This window comes from Corvus kubaryi, unplaced genomic scaffold (assembly GCF_017639235.1).
Source record: "Corvus kubaryi isolate FWS band 111438036 unplaced genomic scaffold, C.kubaryi_AGA036_p1.0 37385, whole genome shotgun sequence".
Lineage (NCBI taxonomy): Eukaryota > Metazoa > Chordata > Aves > Passeriformes > Corvidae > Corvus > Corvus kubaryi.
Window position 1 is genome coordinate 33,139,115 of NW_024581127.1, and position 15,361 is coordinate 33,154,475.

Here is a 15,361-nt window from a genome sequence, read left to right on the forward strand (position 1 = left end):
CCCCTGAGGGATGCATCACTGATCTCATTGGGCAGTTGATCACTGTGCTGTGGATGTGACCATCCAGCCAATTAGTTATCCACTGAACAGAGTCCACCCATAAAATCCATCTCTCTCCAATTAGGCAGAGGGAAGTTGTGGGGGACAGTGTCAAAGGCTTTACAGAAGTCCAGACAGGTGACATCCATAGCCCTCTCCTTGTCCACCGATGTGGTCACTCCATCATAGAAGGCCCCTCAGTTGGTCAGGCAGGACTTGCCCTTGATGGAGCCACGCCTGTCCCAAATCACCTCCCTGTCCTCCAGGAGTGCCTTAGCACAGCTTCTAGGAAATCTGTTCCATGATCTACCCAGCCACCAAGGCTCATCAAATGCACATCTGTCAAGAAGACCAAAAAAAACCCCAGAGAATATTTATTTTTCACAATCTGATGATTCCTTTGGAGCAAAACTCTGGAATTAGCTCAGGCCATCAGAATCGCAGAATTACAGAACCACCGAATGGGTGAGGTTGAAGGGACCACCATGGGGTCATCTGGTCCCACCTCCCTGCTCCAGCAGGGCCATCCCAGAGCACATGGCACAGGATTGTGTCCAGACAGTTCTGGAATATCCCCAGTGAGGGAGACTCCACACCTTCTCTGGGCAATCTGTCCAGTGCCTGGTCACTGCACAGGAAAGAAGTTGTTCCTTATGTTCAGGTGGAAAAAAAATCAGGCTACACAGTTCTGTACCAAGGGCTTATTCTGCACCTTTTCTTCCCATTTTATTACATATAGAAAATGGAGTGTTTAGCGACCCAGTGAGACCTGAAATGGGGGGCGGGGGGAAGGGGCTTGGGTCCCTCAAGCTGTGCCAGGGAGGTTTAGTTTGGATACTGGGAAAATTGCCTCCCCAGAGTTTTCCAGCCCTTGCACGGGCTGCCCAGGGCAGCGATGGAGTCCGCACCCCTGAAGGGATACACAAGCCGTGTGGATGTGGCACCTGGGGACACGGGTGGGCCTAGCAGTGCTGGGGGAGCGGCTGGGGGAGGGCTGTTTGTGGTTTTTAGGAATGAATTCTTCCCTGTGAGGGCGGTGAGGGGTAAAGGCGGGGGGGGGGCGGGGGGAGGGAAGGGAAAACGGAAGGAGCGCGCGCGCGCACCCGCCATGCGCGGCGGCTCGGTGGTGACGTCACCGATGACGAACACGCGGTGCTCTTATAAATGCGCGGCCGCGGCGCCTGGCCCCTTTCGCTCCGCGGCGGCCCAAGGTGCTGAGTCCTTCGTACGAAGCTAAGGCCGAACCACCCGGCGACCAGCACCGCGCCCCGCCATGGCCTCCGTCTCCGAGCTCGCCTGCATCTACTCTGCCCTCATCCTGCACGACGACGAGGTCACCGTGACGGTGAGTGCGGGCGCACAAGATGGCGGCGGCCGCGCGGCATGGCCGCCTGAGGGGCCGGGCCGGGCGGGCTCTGAGCCCCACTGTCTCGTTGCAGGAGGACAAGATCAACGCGCTCATCAAGGCGGCCGGAGTGAACGTGGAGCCTTTCTGGCCGGGGCTCTTCGCCAAGGTGGGCGAGACGGGCCGCGGGCCGGGCAGGGGCGGCGTGTGGGGCTCTCCCCCACACACCCCCCCGTGTTAACGAGGCTTCGCTGCCGCTTCTCGGTCTCCGCAGGCGCTGGCGAACATCGACATCGGGAGCCTGATCTGTAACGTGGGAGCGGGCGGTGGAGGGGCTCCGGCTGCCGCCGCTCCCGCGGGTGGTGCCGCGCCCGCCGGCGGAGCCGCCCCCGGTAAGTGGCGGCCGTGTCCGAGCGAGGCACGGAAACGTGGATCCGTGGAACGGCTTGGGTTGGGAGGGTCTTAAAGGTCGTATCTCTCCAACCCCCCTGCTTCGGGTAGGGACGGTTTCCACTGGACCAGGCTCTTCTGAGCCCCATCCAACTTAGCTTCGAACACTTCCAGGGATGGGGCAGCCACAACCTTGCAAGGACCAGTGACACAAGCTGTGTTCATGAGGTTTGCCTTACAGTATCTGTGTGAGTGTTCTCGGTCAAAGCACCCTTCTATTGAGAAAGGCTGGCACATAAAGTCAGTGTACAGGATTAGTGTTCCCTCAGAATTAAGACTGCTCTTCCTGTAATGTCATCAGGATCGTATATTAGCATCTCTTCTTAAAGTTTTAAAGGTTTGATAGAAATGAATTCTGAAGCCACTTTGCTAATACTGCAGACACTATTATTGGGCTGCTGGCTTAGCTTGTTAGGACTGCTCAGGTCTTCATGCTTGATGTTACGGTCATTGTATGTGAAATCCTTTGTGACAAGTGACTTCTGTGAGCAGATAAAAAGATAAATCTTGTCTTTCTTTTCCAGCTGAGGAGAAGAAAGAAGAGGAAAAGAAGGAAGAATCAGAGGAATCTGATGATGACATGGGCTTTGGTCTTTTTGACTAAGTTTTGTACCTGCCTGTATTAAAGAATATCTACTTGTACTCGTGCCTCTCAGGTGGATGTTTGTGAAGGGGGCTGGGTGGACGATGGCCAGGTTACCTGCAGCTCCTGGTAATCGCTCTCATGAGTCCTCAGCAGGGGGCTTTACAACTTGTCAGGTTTTTTTTGGTGCTTCAGAAGTACAGTTAAGGCTCCTAAAGGCACCCACAGCCTCTGGACAAAGGTGGGAATGAAATCCCAGTGAGCACAGCTCACACAGGGATGTGGTGACAGCTTGGAGCTGCAGGATATCGTGTTCAGTAAAAAGGGCTGAGGGTTTGCTAGTGCTGCAGCCTCTGTGGTGCCATCTCTGGTTTCAGCAGCAGTGCAACTCCCATGGCACCTGTGCAGGGGCAGCAGCAGCACAGCAGAGTCGGGGGCTTTTCACAGTGGGGGAAAAGGCTGCAATTCTCAGGTGAAGGACTGAGGTTCTGAAAGGTGTAGAATGTATTTACCTTTCCAGACTTTTAAAAAAAGTCTGAAAACTGGTTTGAAGGGTGGGTGTGGGAGGTGATGTAATGCTGCACTAGAAAGGAGCTACTTAAAAAGAATGTATTTCATAAATAACTTCTGAACAGGACTTTTCCAGAGCAATTGAACAAGGTAAGTAAGGGCTGTGTTCCAAATAGTATTCCAAAGCATTGAGGCATTACAAAATTTGTGTGTAAGAAGGGCTCCAAAGTTGGGGAGAGTTGTTCCACATCCACACCAAACACTGATGCACTCTGCACTGTCCCATCTTTTACATTTATATAAGAACTTTATGATGTGATGGCAGGTATTTGTATTATCAACTCATTTATATCTAAAAAGACACAGGTACCCAGGGAAGAATTCTGCAGTGCACACACACAAAATAACAGACTCAGAGTTTCACTGGTAACACCTTTTTAATAGGTCAAAGTAACTGTACAGTTCATTATATTCTTCCTGAGAATAATTTATACCCCTCAACAGCAAAAAGGGAGTGTGGTTTTTATTTTAACAGAACAGATGGCATAACTGGAAAACCAAGGAAAATCTAATTACACTGCTCTACTGTAACTCCTCCCAGGCAAGAAAGACAAAAGGGTGGGTTAGTTAACTACAGTGGGTTTAAAATAGTCGTCATGGCTTTAATCTGTCTTCATAAATTATATAAAAATGGGGGACATGAATGGTTACAGATCTCCTCTAAATGCAGCTCTGAATTGCTCTGGTACAAAGCAGCATTTTCACTTCCAAGGAAAACAACATTGCTACAAAAGAACTGGCACATTATCCTGGTGAAAAAGACGAGTGTTCAGTTGTGTCCTACAGCTAGTTCCAAACAAATGCTTCACACAGTCACATAAAAGTAAAAGGCAGGAAGATGAAGAGGGCTTTAGTTTGTCTTGAAATGACTGAAGTCTTGAAAATATAGCTTTTTATTTTTTCTCTGTAAATCGTGATTAGCATATTGCGAAGTAAGTGTTCTAATAAAAAAATTCCAGTCTGGATAGTTCATATACTGTGGGCAAGAATTCTCAGCCCTGAGGTTTCCCCGAATTCTTCACAATATCTTTCTCCCATCTGCTGCTCCAACAGTTTTGGCTCCGAGACCGGGACCCGGAGGCAGCTCAATGCGAAGCGTGTCCCATGCGATGGTGTGAACTGCCCTGTGCCCCCGGCTCTGAGTGCCTGAGGGCTGCTGTACAAACCTCATCTGCTGATAATGCCACGTTCTGAATCCCAGCCCAGCTCGGCTCCACGAGAAAGACTTGGTTAAACTGTTGCAATGAGAGAACCAGCGGCCGTGGGGCAGGTCTGGAAGCGAGAGGTGCTGGAAGGCCAGGACTGCACTGGGTTAATCCTCACTGCTGGTGGAAGGTGAAGGAACATCCTGTCACAAGCAGAATTCCGAGGCTGATGATGCTCTTCCCTCAGTGCTTAGTGCGGTCTGGACTGGCTGATTTTCAGTCTGGCTTGATCAATAACATCCAGCAGGTTTTTGGCATCCACAGCCAGGGCGTGAGCAGCTGTCAGCATTTGCTTCTTGTACTCCTGCTGCAGGCTGGTCATAACGTACTGCTGGGCCAGCTTCATCTTGTTGATGAGCTCAGCCAGGTCCGAGTTCAGCAGCTTCTGTGCCATCTCGATCTGCAACGAGACAACCCCATCAGCCCTGGGGGGTGTTTGAAGCACCGCACTCAGAGCAATCCCAGAGCCACAGCCCCTGCTTGGGATTCCTGACTGAAACTGGGCTGTTTCTGTGGGCACCACGTGGAGCAGCAGATGGAATCTGGCACCTGCTGCTCCATGCCTGGTGGAGATCAGGAGCAGCCCTGCCAGCTGCTGAACCACCCACTGTAAAACAGCACCAACACCCAAGTAGCAGATTTTAAACCACAACTTGGCATTAGCAGCTTGTTATGGGTTTTCATGTCCCTTTTAGCATCACTCTTTTTATTACTGAAGCAGCTCTAAAGCATAGAAGTAGCTCTAAAAAATAAAATGGCTCAAGAAGGCAGATACAGGTTGCTTAAGCACATGGCTAAGTCAGGATGAACCTCTGAGATGGCACTTCCAGAACCATTCTCTGCTTTCTCAGTACCACACTCGTTCATGGTTTTGGAGAAAAACTGTTTTACTCCTGAACTTCATTGAAAGCTCTCAGTCACTCCTCATCCAGAGCTACAGGCCACCTTCCAGCTGCACCAAGCTCTGCTCAGTTACCTGCTCAATGGCGTGGTCTGCAAGCAAGCAAATGACAGATGGCATCTGTGCTAAGAATTAACCCCAGATGGTCTCCCTGCCTTGGAATACTGGGGTTTATGTCACCTTCCTTTGGGTGACACCTCTATCCAGTTTGAAAATCCTCACTAATACCAAGCCTAAGTCCATGCAGCAATTTTAATAAAATTCATTTAATGCAGAATTATAACCCAAGAGTACAGACTGCTCAGGGAGCCAAAAAGTGTGTCTGTGCCAAGAAGGGAGCACCAAAACCTGTCCCAAGTGGCTGAGGCTGAGTGGGAAGGCAATGGCTGAGCATCAGGTGAGCAGAGCTCCACGTACCTCTCTGTGGGTGCTTGCAGGGAGCACTGGGAGGGTCTCATCTACTGTTGCCAGTAAAGTTCTTAGTGCCAAACCAACCTCCTACGAAAAAAAGATTAAAGAAATAAACTTGGAAGAAATGGAGGACAGAATTTTAAGAGTGCAAGAGACAGTGGATACATTTAACTCATTTGGATAAGGAGTGAATTGGAACACGCCTGAGGCACTTCAAAATCCCACCTGCAATTTTGTCTATCACCATCAAAACAAGATGACAAAGGGTTAATAACAAGTTTTTCTCAAAAAAAGTGAAAAGGTGGAGAAGACAGCACATAACTCAACACCCTGGATAAGCACAGGCCAGCTGGGAATGAAGCACTGTTGTCCACAATACTGGGAACAGGATCCAAAGCTCCAACCTCTGACCACAAGTCACCCATCCCATGAACACAGAAAGCTTTTCTACTTCCAGCTTTCCAGACATTTTCTCCCACACCACTTGAAGACCTCATTCAGGGAAGGAATAAAGCCCGACTTTAAGCATTGCCCCGTACCTTCACCATGGGCACGTACTCCTCGGGCGGAGCCGGCTGTATTTTACTGGACATTTCTATCACCGCCTTCACCAGCCCGGTCACGTTCTCGTAGACTTTGTCATTGGAGCGGTCCAGGTTGGCCGTGGGAGGAGGGCTGATCTCCTGCGGCTGAATCTGCAAGCAGAGAGGGGCTGCTGAACCTCCCTTGCCCAGCAGATGGGGCTCAGCCTCTTCCCAACTTGCCGGGAGGGGCTCAGGTTCCCCGTGTTCCCCACAGCCCCCGCCCGGCCCCGCTGCTGCCCTGAGCTGGCCGAGCACGCTGGCTCCAGAGGCTGATGGAAGTTTCTTTTAGTTCTTCTGACTGAACCTGTGAAAAGACACTGGGCAACTTCTACCAGGGTTTCCCTGAAAAGCTTCCAGTATAACTCCTTCAACAGAGAAGTGAATAATTTGAGGAATGAGAGAGTACTGAGTACTTCACAGGTCTCAGTGGTTCAAGTTCCACTGAGGACAACAGGTATCAGGTTCCTCATTCCAGAAGGGATTTTTGTGCTCCAAAATAACGTCAGAGCACATAGTAACATACTGATATGTTAAAGAGAGAACTGGAATGAGATCATCTTTGAGGGTCCCTTCCCTAATTCCATGATTCTATGATACTATTATTGTTAGAGAAAAATCTACAGCAGGTTAACAAAAATGGTGTCACCAATACAGGTGGGAAACATGGAATGCTTTTAGACAGTTGATTTCCAAGAGATCAGAAAAAAACTAGTAAGTTAAAAATCCTGTGGTCCTTACTCAAGCAGAACTTCCAACAAAGTCGGATATGTCTGGAGTTAAATCCAAGACAGACTGAAATAATCCCAGGTCTGAAATGAAAGAAACTTTGCCAACTTCCTTTGTAAGGTCTTCAGTATCTCTGAACTGTAAAACTATAACCATCCCAGTTTCCTGCAGCTATTCCCTACTACAGGATGCCCAAACCACTCTGTGTGAGAGGGTTAAAGAATTCCTGATTTTCTCCTGGATCTGAGATGGTTCGTGGTGGTTCAGCTCCCTACACTGGGTTACTGCTGCTCTCAAGACTGGTCCCAGCTCCAGAAATGATTCACTGCAAGCACCTGATACCCTGCCTGAGGAAACTGTGAAATAGTTGGATGAGACCTTCTCTAACGAAGGAGTGCAGCATTCAGCACATGATTTTATTCAATTTTGTAGCATTTCATTAAGTGGGTACCAACAGCTATTACAGCGATTCAATCTAGTGCATTGATCAGAAAATACCTTAGGAGAAAGAACACTGTAATCTCCTCAATCAGCAGGGAAAGACTGTGATTTGAATCAGTTTCAGCAATCAAGAAGTTAAAACAGTCATTTGGCAAAGTCACATGCAAAGACATTTTGGAATAGGGCACGTACACACACGCTCACGCACTGCTTACCCTCCATGGCTATGGTTGAGCAGAATGTGGGGGGGAAGTTAAAGAAATTTACCAAAAGAAGGGAAAAAAAGAAAAACAGTATTAATAAAACTCAGCAGGAAAAAAACAGAAAAAAACCAAACCAAACCAAACCCAAAATATGTGTAGCAATAAGAGACCAGTTAAAAAGCCTGCAACGAAAATGCATCCTCACCAGAACCGGCAGCCACTCGGGTTAGCTCTGGGTCCTGTGTGACAGAGCGACTGCTGTGCACCCGTGTGGGCAGTGGAAGGGTTTGCCATGCACCCCATGCTTCCTCCTGACTAAACACATGGGCATGAGATCATGCAAAGCTGGACAGGAGCAAGCCAGTCTGGCGAGCAGCAGAGTGGTGAGTGGAGCAGAGGGCCTGGGAAACCACCTGTCCTGGGAGCACTGCTGGTCCCTCTACACAAACAGTCCAGGACTCGATGCATTTAAGAAAATGTTGTATTCATCCTTCTGAAACTTTTTGTTTAGGTTAGTTATGATGGGAAATACACGGTCATTTAATTGTGCAGGGCTTGTTCACAATAACTCATCACAATCTTGGTGAAGAACTACCAAGAACCCATTCTAGGTGATACCCAAACCCTTGGAATTCCAGGCCCTAAACTTTAAAGACTATGGACAGTGTGTTTCTTCGCACTTGGTTTCTCTCTGTTTATCCCCAAACCCAACACCACTGCTCTGCAGAAGTCCTGAGTTTCCTCATGGAACTGGCTGACTCTGCCTCACCCAGGAGCTCCCTAAAGCCTGCCCTGCAGGCTCCCGACAGCAGGCAGTTCCAATCCTCTTAATTTGTGTTCTCCCTGAAAAGGGAGTCTGAACTGGGTGTACAGAAAAGGGAGTCTGAAATGAACCCTAGAAGCATCTTCAGTTTAAGGACTGCAGCCATTAAAAAAGCTATGCCAGAAAGTAATGGGCTGTTTTTTTCAAGGGACATAACCCAATTTCAAGAAAATTTGGACAGAAAAAATCAAAATCAGCCATTCTTTCCTACTCAAAAAGCTATTTAGTACACAAATCCTGTTCACTTGTCATTACTGATGTCTCTGGCTGTTCAGGTTTGTTTGTTTTCAAAAAACATTTTTTATGTTCCAGTATCAGCATTTAGAAAGGAAATTTTAGAGAAGCCAAGTTTAGTAACACATCTGTTACTGCTTTTTGACATTTTTTGAGGCTTGGCAGCTCGTAAAGCACTGGCATCAGATTATAATAAATAATCCTGCTCAAATTCACCACTGCTGGATATTTACACTGATTCTTAAACATTCCAATAATCCCAGAACAAGAGCAGGACTGAGACAGGCTGGCAGTGGCTACTAGGATCAAGTTGTGCTGAACACACTGCTCTGATGGCAGGTTTTGAATTTCATGTTCAGATGAACTGGGCTTTTTCTATATTTTCTTAAAGCACCTAAAATAAGGGTCACTTATCCCAGCTGCTGTGGCCACCACACCATAGATTCCTGCTTTTTACTACAGGCTTGGCAGGGCTGTTTCCTGGAGATTAGAAAGGTAGCAGAGTCCCACAGGCAGGGAACAGCACACAAAGGGATAATTTTGGGAGTGCCTGACATTTGGGAGTGCTCCTAAGGAGCAGTTCTGTGGACACCAACTGCAGCAGGGGCAGGACACAGCACCCTGCAGCACCTCTGCTACAAAACTGCTGTTGAGTTTCAGTTTTGGCTTTACTGCTATTTATGGGAGATGAAACAAGACATCAGGAAGTATCTCACTCTCAGGTCAGACAGCCCATTTCCCCTCTTCCCTTGTCTCCCAGAGCTGGTAGGGTTTGAGGAGCCCTGATGCTGCAGCAAGAGCTTTTTGAGCACCACAGTTTGGACAGGTCTCATCTCCCTATGACCAAGGACAGGAGACTTGGGTACCACGCCCTGGGATCCCTGGGTGTGCTCCTTCCTCCTGAGCAGGGAGCTGGGTCCATTTGGGACACTTCATACACTCTTTAAACTAGAAATAAGCTCACCTTATGGGCAGGTTCTAGGTGAGGAACACACTGAATCACAGCCAGAGAGAACCTGAGTTCCCTCCCCACTCCCCTGGAGAGCTGCCAGGGCACACTTGCCCCACGACAACATTAACTTGTGAAGTTTGGTTGCCTTTTGCTTTCCACAATCTCTACTTCAGGAACACCAAACTACCTCGGAGCAGTCATGTTTGATTTGCTGGGGGTGTTTCACGTGGCCCTGGTAATGTTCCATTTGCTGGGGGTGTTTCACCTACCTTCACGCCCTCATTGTAGCTGTCCACGGGGCTGTTGAGGCTGGCGAGGCTGCCCAGGTGCCCGGGGGCTCCGGGGCGTGGAGGCTTCTTTGGCGGAGCTGCGTGATCTGCTCGACAAAAAATGTGTTTTTAGAGCACCAACGTGTCAGATGTACCTGCAGCCTCTGGTCTGCCAGCACTGCACAGGCTGCACGTGCCCTCCTCTGCAAAGGTGGACATCTTTAGGCATCCTGCAGTAAACCCATTGTTTGTGGGAGCTGCACTTTATGAGAACAGGATTGTTTTAGTAAAATACTTTGAAACTCTTCTTGTGGGGCAACTGCTACTGCTCTGGGCACACTTGGTACCTGTGTCACCCCTGGTACCACAGCTGAGTGCCAACATGCTGTGTCTGCCTGGGTAAACTGGACTTCTTCCTGGCAGCAACCCTGGGTGTGGTTCACTTTTGAGACCAAGAAACCCAGCTTTAGGTTTCTACTGCTGTTTTACATGTCTGAACTCCACACTGGGTGAATTCCCACTCTGACTCAGCTTCCTCTAGACATTTCCTGCTTGTTGATCTAAACACTTCCTTGGCTTTGCTGACTGTATGTCTGAGGCCTGCACGGGGAACCTGAACACACAGCACACAAACATCAATGTGTAGTACCTGGAACTGAGTTTCACCCTGTATGGAAATACTGCCATGAACTTTTGTTCATTACTGCTGCAGCACGATTTGTAATCAAGGATTCAAAATGACAGTATCTGCATTTACTGCTTACCTGGTTTTCCCACAGGTTGATATATGTGCTGGTTACCAGCCTATAAAATAAAATAAACATATAAAGTAGTTATTGCAGTGCTCACAGCTTTCATAAGCACTGTCTCAATCTCAAATACTGAGAGCAGACAGTTCTCAGCACATTTCCCACCGGTTAAAAATATATCCTGATTCACCATCGTCAGTCCCTCACTACAGGTCTATTACTTAGAAAGTAAGAAAAGAATCTGCATGTATTTTGTAGCGCTCACAACACCCCCGGCCTCGACATTACAGTTCACCCTTCCTTACTACTCAAAGGTGGTGGGACAGTCACAGGTATTTTTAGTCTGTGTCCACAGATCCAACTGTAGAGGTCATGGTGGTGAAGGAGAAATGGCAACACAACGAGAGACTCCACAACTTCCTGCTGTTGCTTTTTGGTTTTGTTGCAATGCTCTTAGTCAAGGTCCATTTGCTTATTCATTTGGAAGAATTTATTAACAGACGGAAGTGACTTTCCCTGATAACTGCATTCATACATCCTCTCTGCCAACCTCGGTCACCAGGGTGAGCAGCTCCAGTGTCAGCACAATATTAAGGAATTACTTCTGCATCAACTGCCCTTGCCCTTGGGGGTGATTTTAACTTCCCAAAATTCAACTGGGAATATCATACAGTGGACACAAAGAGGTCCACGAAATTTCTGTGAAGGTAACTTCTTGGTGCAAGTATTAAGGAAGCTGACTAGGAAAAGTGATTCCTGGAATTCTTGTTTGTAAACAGAGAGAGACTCTTGGGCAAAGTGGTGAGTAGTGGCTGCCTTGGTCATGGTGACCACAAAGGAGTTGAGTTTCAAATTGTTGGAGATAGGAGAAAAAAATCCAGCAAAACTTTTGCTATGTAGAGAGCGGACTTTGGGTTCTTTCCAGGAAATAGTGACGTCCCTTGGGAATCTGCTTTTGAAGGAACTGGAGTCCATGGATGTCAGGTGCTTTTTAAGAGCCATCCTTTAAGAGCACAGAGTGGGAAGTTCCAGACTGCTGGAAGTCAAACACGCAGGACAGAACAGGGCCTGGCAGAGATGGGATCTTCTAGCACTTAGGTGGACAAAGGAAGTGTACAGCCTTTAGAAACAGGGACAGGTGACATCCCTACATAGATGCTGTTCACCACCGCAGGGAGAGAATTTGTGAGACAAAGCTTGACCACAGTTTCACCTGGACAACACCACAAAAAGGGCTTTTTAAAAACTGCAACAGCAATAGGAGAACCAGAAATTACATTGGTCTCTTGCTCAGTGAGGTTGGTCACCTCACAAACAGGGACACAAAGTGGAGACATTCAGTTATGTCATTAATTTTGATTCGTGCTGTTAACCTATTTCAAATCTGATAACCCCACAGGAAAAGAAAGGGAGCAAGAGAGGGAGGACAATAAAATCCCACTAAAACAATTCTTACATTTGTACTTCCACAAAATTGCGTATTGAAAGTAGAGGTCAAAAGAATGTGATCAGTCAGGAACTACCAAAATGTGAGTGTTAACTTCTCATTTGTATCACTGCCCAATTTCTCATCCTCTCAGTCAGAAACTCATATTGACTCACAGCAGCATTAGGCATTTCCCACTGCAAATGACGCCAGAGTTATGCTCTGAATCTACTGAGAACTTCCAAGATCAAATTACTAGAAACGTCGTTAACATGAATTAGAGTCTCTTTTAAAACCCATTTTGTCCATGACCACGAAGTGTTTTCTTCACACTCTTTCAAATGGGGTGTTACTTTGTACTACCTTGCCTGGGCAGATAGGACTTCCCCTAGAAACAGTTTGGGATCTGGGGCTGTAACCTGTGACAAGACCTCAAAATCTCCTTGGCATCTCAAAGCATCTTCACAAAATGCACAAAATGCAGCAACACTTTCCTTGCTCTTATATAAAGATGCAACAACAGCCAAGGCCTAACAGTAACTAATAGTCTTCTCAAATTTCATGGAAAAAAATCTTAAGAGCTTCCAGACATGAATGTCTCCAGAGACCATGCTGCAGTGTGTCATTATTACACTCATTCATGACTGTGTCTTGGCTGCAAATGCAGGAAGAATCCCTAAATTTTTAAGTAGTGAAGAAATGCTGAAGCCGAAGTATGAGTTTACAGTCGTATCCCAAATGAAACAGGAAGGTGAATTTAAAATATCCACTACTTTACAGGTGACCCCTGGGGAGAAACAGTGGGTGAAGCACCAGGTTTGTGTCACTAACAGTCCCTAGCCTAATCCCCCTTTTCCATCGGTATGATGCAGAGATTCCAATGGCAATTAAACAATTGAAGAGATGGTTTTAGTTAAACAGACAGGAGTTAAGCCACTAAGAAAGAACACTCAAGCTACAGCTGCTGTCTGGGAATAAAGGAATGGCTGTGGAGTTTATTCCAACTGTTTCATAGTGGATCATTTACCCCAAACACATTTCTGGGTAACACAACAGCAACATTTACATTCCTTGTGAGAAAACCCTTCAGCTATTTAAACAACTGCAAAAGTTACTTTTATCTTGCTTCCTGTTGACAGAACTTGCAGAAAACAATCCACTTTTTTAAATAAAAGGCCCAATTCTACAGCACATGAGCACTTATTGCAACATATTTGTGGAAACATTTTAATATTTGTTTCAAGAACAGTTTCAGGGCGGAAAAAAACCACCCAACCAACTAACCCCAAATCCCCCAAACTGATGAACTGTGCTGCATGAACCACGTTGCTGTGGCTGCTGTTCCCACAGAAGCTGAGCCTCTTGGAAAGCTGTACAACCATGTAGTAACAGTGGAAACGTTTAGCAAAACCTTTAAACCATCTCCCACACCCGAGACAGTGGACAGCATGTTCTACCAGGAAACTGGAGGAAGAGCTGGGAGAGGAAAAGATCCCCCCCACACTTACTGGGCCCTGGAGACCTCCGTCCTCCCGGTCGATGCTGCCTCTGGAGAGCCGCACGTCGGGTTTCTGAAACAAAAATCAAACGTTTCACTCTGTGCTCTGCTTACCCAGAGTTGTGCCCTCAGCTTGGAGGCAGTGTAAAGATAGGGAAATCCCGTAAAAATGCACACTGACAAATCCAGATGTCATTTCACTGCAGTCCCTGCGCCCCCGCTGCCGCCACCGGGGCCTCGGCTGCTCCACCAGCACCCGCCCTCAGCACGGGAGTAAAAATGCTCTACTAAATATCCATAGTACCACTGCCCTAACACAACACTGGAAAACCTGCATTTTAGTTTTCTCAAAGGCAGCAAAAGTTGGGTTTTTTTCTAAAAAGAAGCTTGCTTCCCAACAGCAAAATTCCAACCACAGGATGAGAAATGCTGCACATTAATTCCCACTTCCTGCCCCAGGATGGCTTATATGTACTTGGCTCCCTCTCCAAGCAAATGGGGCCAATTACTGGAGCTCTCTAAACACTCCATTTGGATACAGCCAGCCAGCAAAGCTATCCAGATGCCCTTTTCTCCCCATATAAGCAACAAACAAATTTCTATTTTCTGTGTTTTAAGCACAATACAGAAACCCGGGGCTTGGTTGTTTTTAAAAGGAAAAATAAAACCACATCAATTTTGATTTTTTTTTCCCACACAGAAACCACTCATTTTTTTTCATAGAAAATCTTTAATTGGAAGGGACCCACAAGAACCCCTAAGGTTCAGCTCCTGGGCCTGCACAGGAAAACCCCACTCATCTCTGCAGCAAATACAGGTATATTTATTCTTCAAGGACAACACTGATTACATGGAATGACAAAGGAATAGAGGATGTGAAGCCAAGGTTAACACTGATCTGAAGACACAAGCTCAGCAGAATTACAGTGTGTTTCTAGTGCACCAATTCTGGCATTTAAAACCAGGATTTATCTGACTCTCTCCTATGAGACTGGATGAGGAGTCACTGATAACTCAAGGGATAAAATGGTCACACACAGCATGAGAATACACATTTTTTATTTAGAGAAAGGTAAGTGTAACTAAACACACTGAACTGACCCCATGTTCTCTCAGAGCTAATTTCAGGGGACAAATATATCCTTTTCTTGTTTAAAGCTATTTGAGATCCCTTCCTCCTTTAAGAACACTAAAGAATAATTCCAACTCACATATCCTGCTAAATGACCCTAAAAGCCAGCAGGGCAGAAGGAACCTGCAAAAACACACTGATATTGATCTTTTGTCATTAAAAATAGTCCAGTTGTGCTGCCAGGCTGTTAGAGGGCTTATATTTGGGGTTTTCATTCAGTGTTCTGCAGACTGAGGCACAGACAGAGACAGCCACTCCCTGAAAGAACTTGCAGATTAAAAATAGACTAATTGTATCAGACAGGGAAATATTTAACCCCATCTTAAACACTAAGAACTGAAACAGACACAAGTGGTCTACTAATGTTTTTCCAGGAATTTGTGGCAGATTTTAAGATGAAACAGACCGCTGACTAATCTCCAGTTTATTTCCTTATTATGATGAAGGAATTTTTTCTGATTAAAGTCTCATTTGACATGAGTATGCTTGAAACTTCACTAGACAGGTAAAGCCGTGATTCTCATCGTACTTTTCAGCTAAAGCACATAGCTATCCGTGGATGCTAAAAGGCAGGAGCAGAGGAATTTTTCAGCTACTGAAGCATTTGTGAAGTTTTTCCTTTCTCATGCTTTAGCTGAGAAACAGAGAAATCCAGCTTCTCACAGCTTTTCTGTGAAAGCTTTCACTCTCATGCAAACTGGATGGACTACACCTGCAGGCTGCTGTGAGAACAGTGGAATTGTTTCCAGTCTTGTGGAATAATATTTTGAAATGGGTGGTTATACTGCTCAGCCACTCACTGCGGTGGGTGGCCAGCCAA

The 15,361-nt window shown here is 46.7% G+C and overlaps 2 protein-coding genes across 14 annotated transcripts in view; one reads left to right on the plus strand and one right to left on the minus strand.

Annotated features, from left to right (window-relative positions):
- The first annotated feature begins 1,213 nt into the window (after positions 1-1,213).
- On the plus strand, positions 1,214-2,476 carry RPLP1 (ribosomal protein lateral stalk subunit P1). Its single transcript, XM_042036273.1, has 4 exons — positions 1,214-1,384; positions 1,479-1,553; positions 1,659-1,776; positions 2,359-2,476. The coding sequence occupies exons 1-4, from the start codon at positions 1,313-1,315 to the stop codon at positions 2,436-2,438; spliced, it is 345 nt and encodes a 114-aa protein (XP_041892207.1). The 5' UTR covers positions 1,214-1,312; the 3' UTR covers positions 2,439-2,476.
- An 869-nt stretch (positions 2,477-3,345) lies between these two features.
- PTK2 (protein tyrosine kinase 2) overlaps positions 3,346-15,361 on the minus strand; it is a 193,984-nt gene continuing 181,968 nt past the window's right edge. For 8 of the 13 annotated variants that reach the window (XM_042036272.1, XM_042036271.1, XM_042036260.1 and 5 more), the window contains 7 exons: positions 13,420-13,482; positions 10,501-10,540; positions 9,737-9,843; positions 7,471-7,479; positions 6,044-6,199; positions 5,511-5,591; positions 3,346-4,592 (listed from right to left, as the gene is read on the minus strand). In XM_042036272.1, coding sequence (XP_041892206.1) covers positions 4,383-4,592; positions 5,511-5,591; positions 6,044-6,199; positions 7,471-7,479; positions 9,737-9,843; positions 10,501-10,540; positions 13,420-13,482 — 666 coding nt within the window. In that variant the 3' untranslated portion in view covers positions 3,346-4,382. The remainder of the gene's footprint in view (positions 4,593-5,510; positions 5,592-6,043; positions 6,200-7,470; positions 7,480-9,736; positions 9,844-10,500; positions 10,541-13,419; positions 13,483-15,361) is intronic. The other 5 variants (XM_042036261.1, XM_042036263.1, XM_042036265.1 and 2 more) reach the window with 1 other exon arrangement.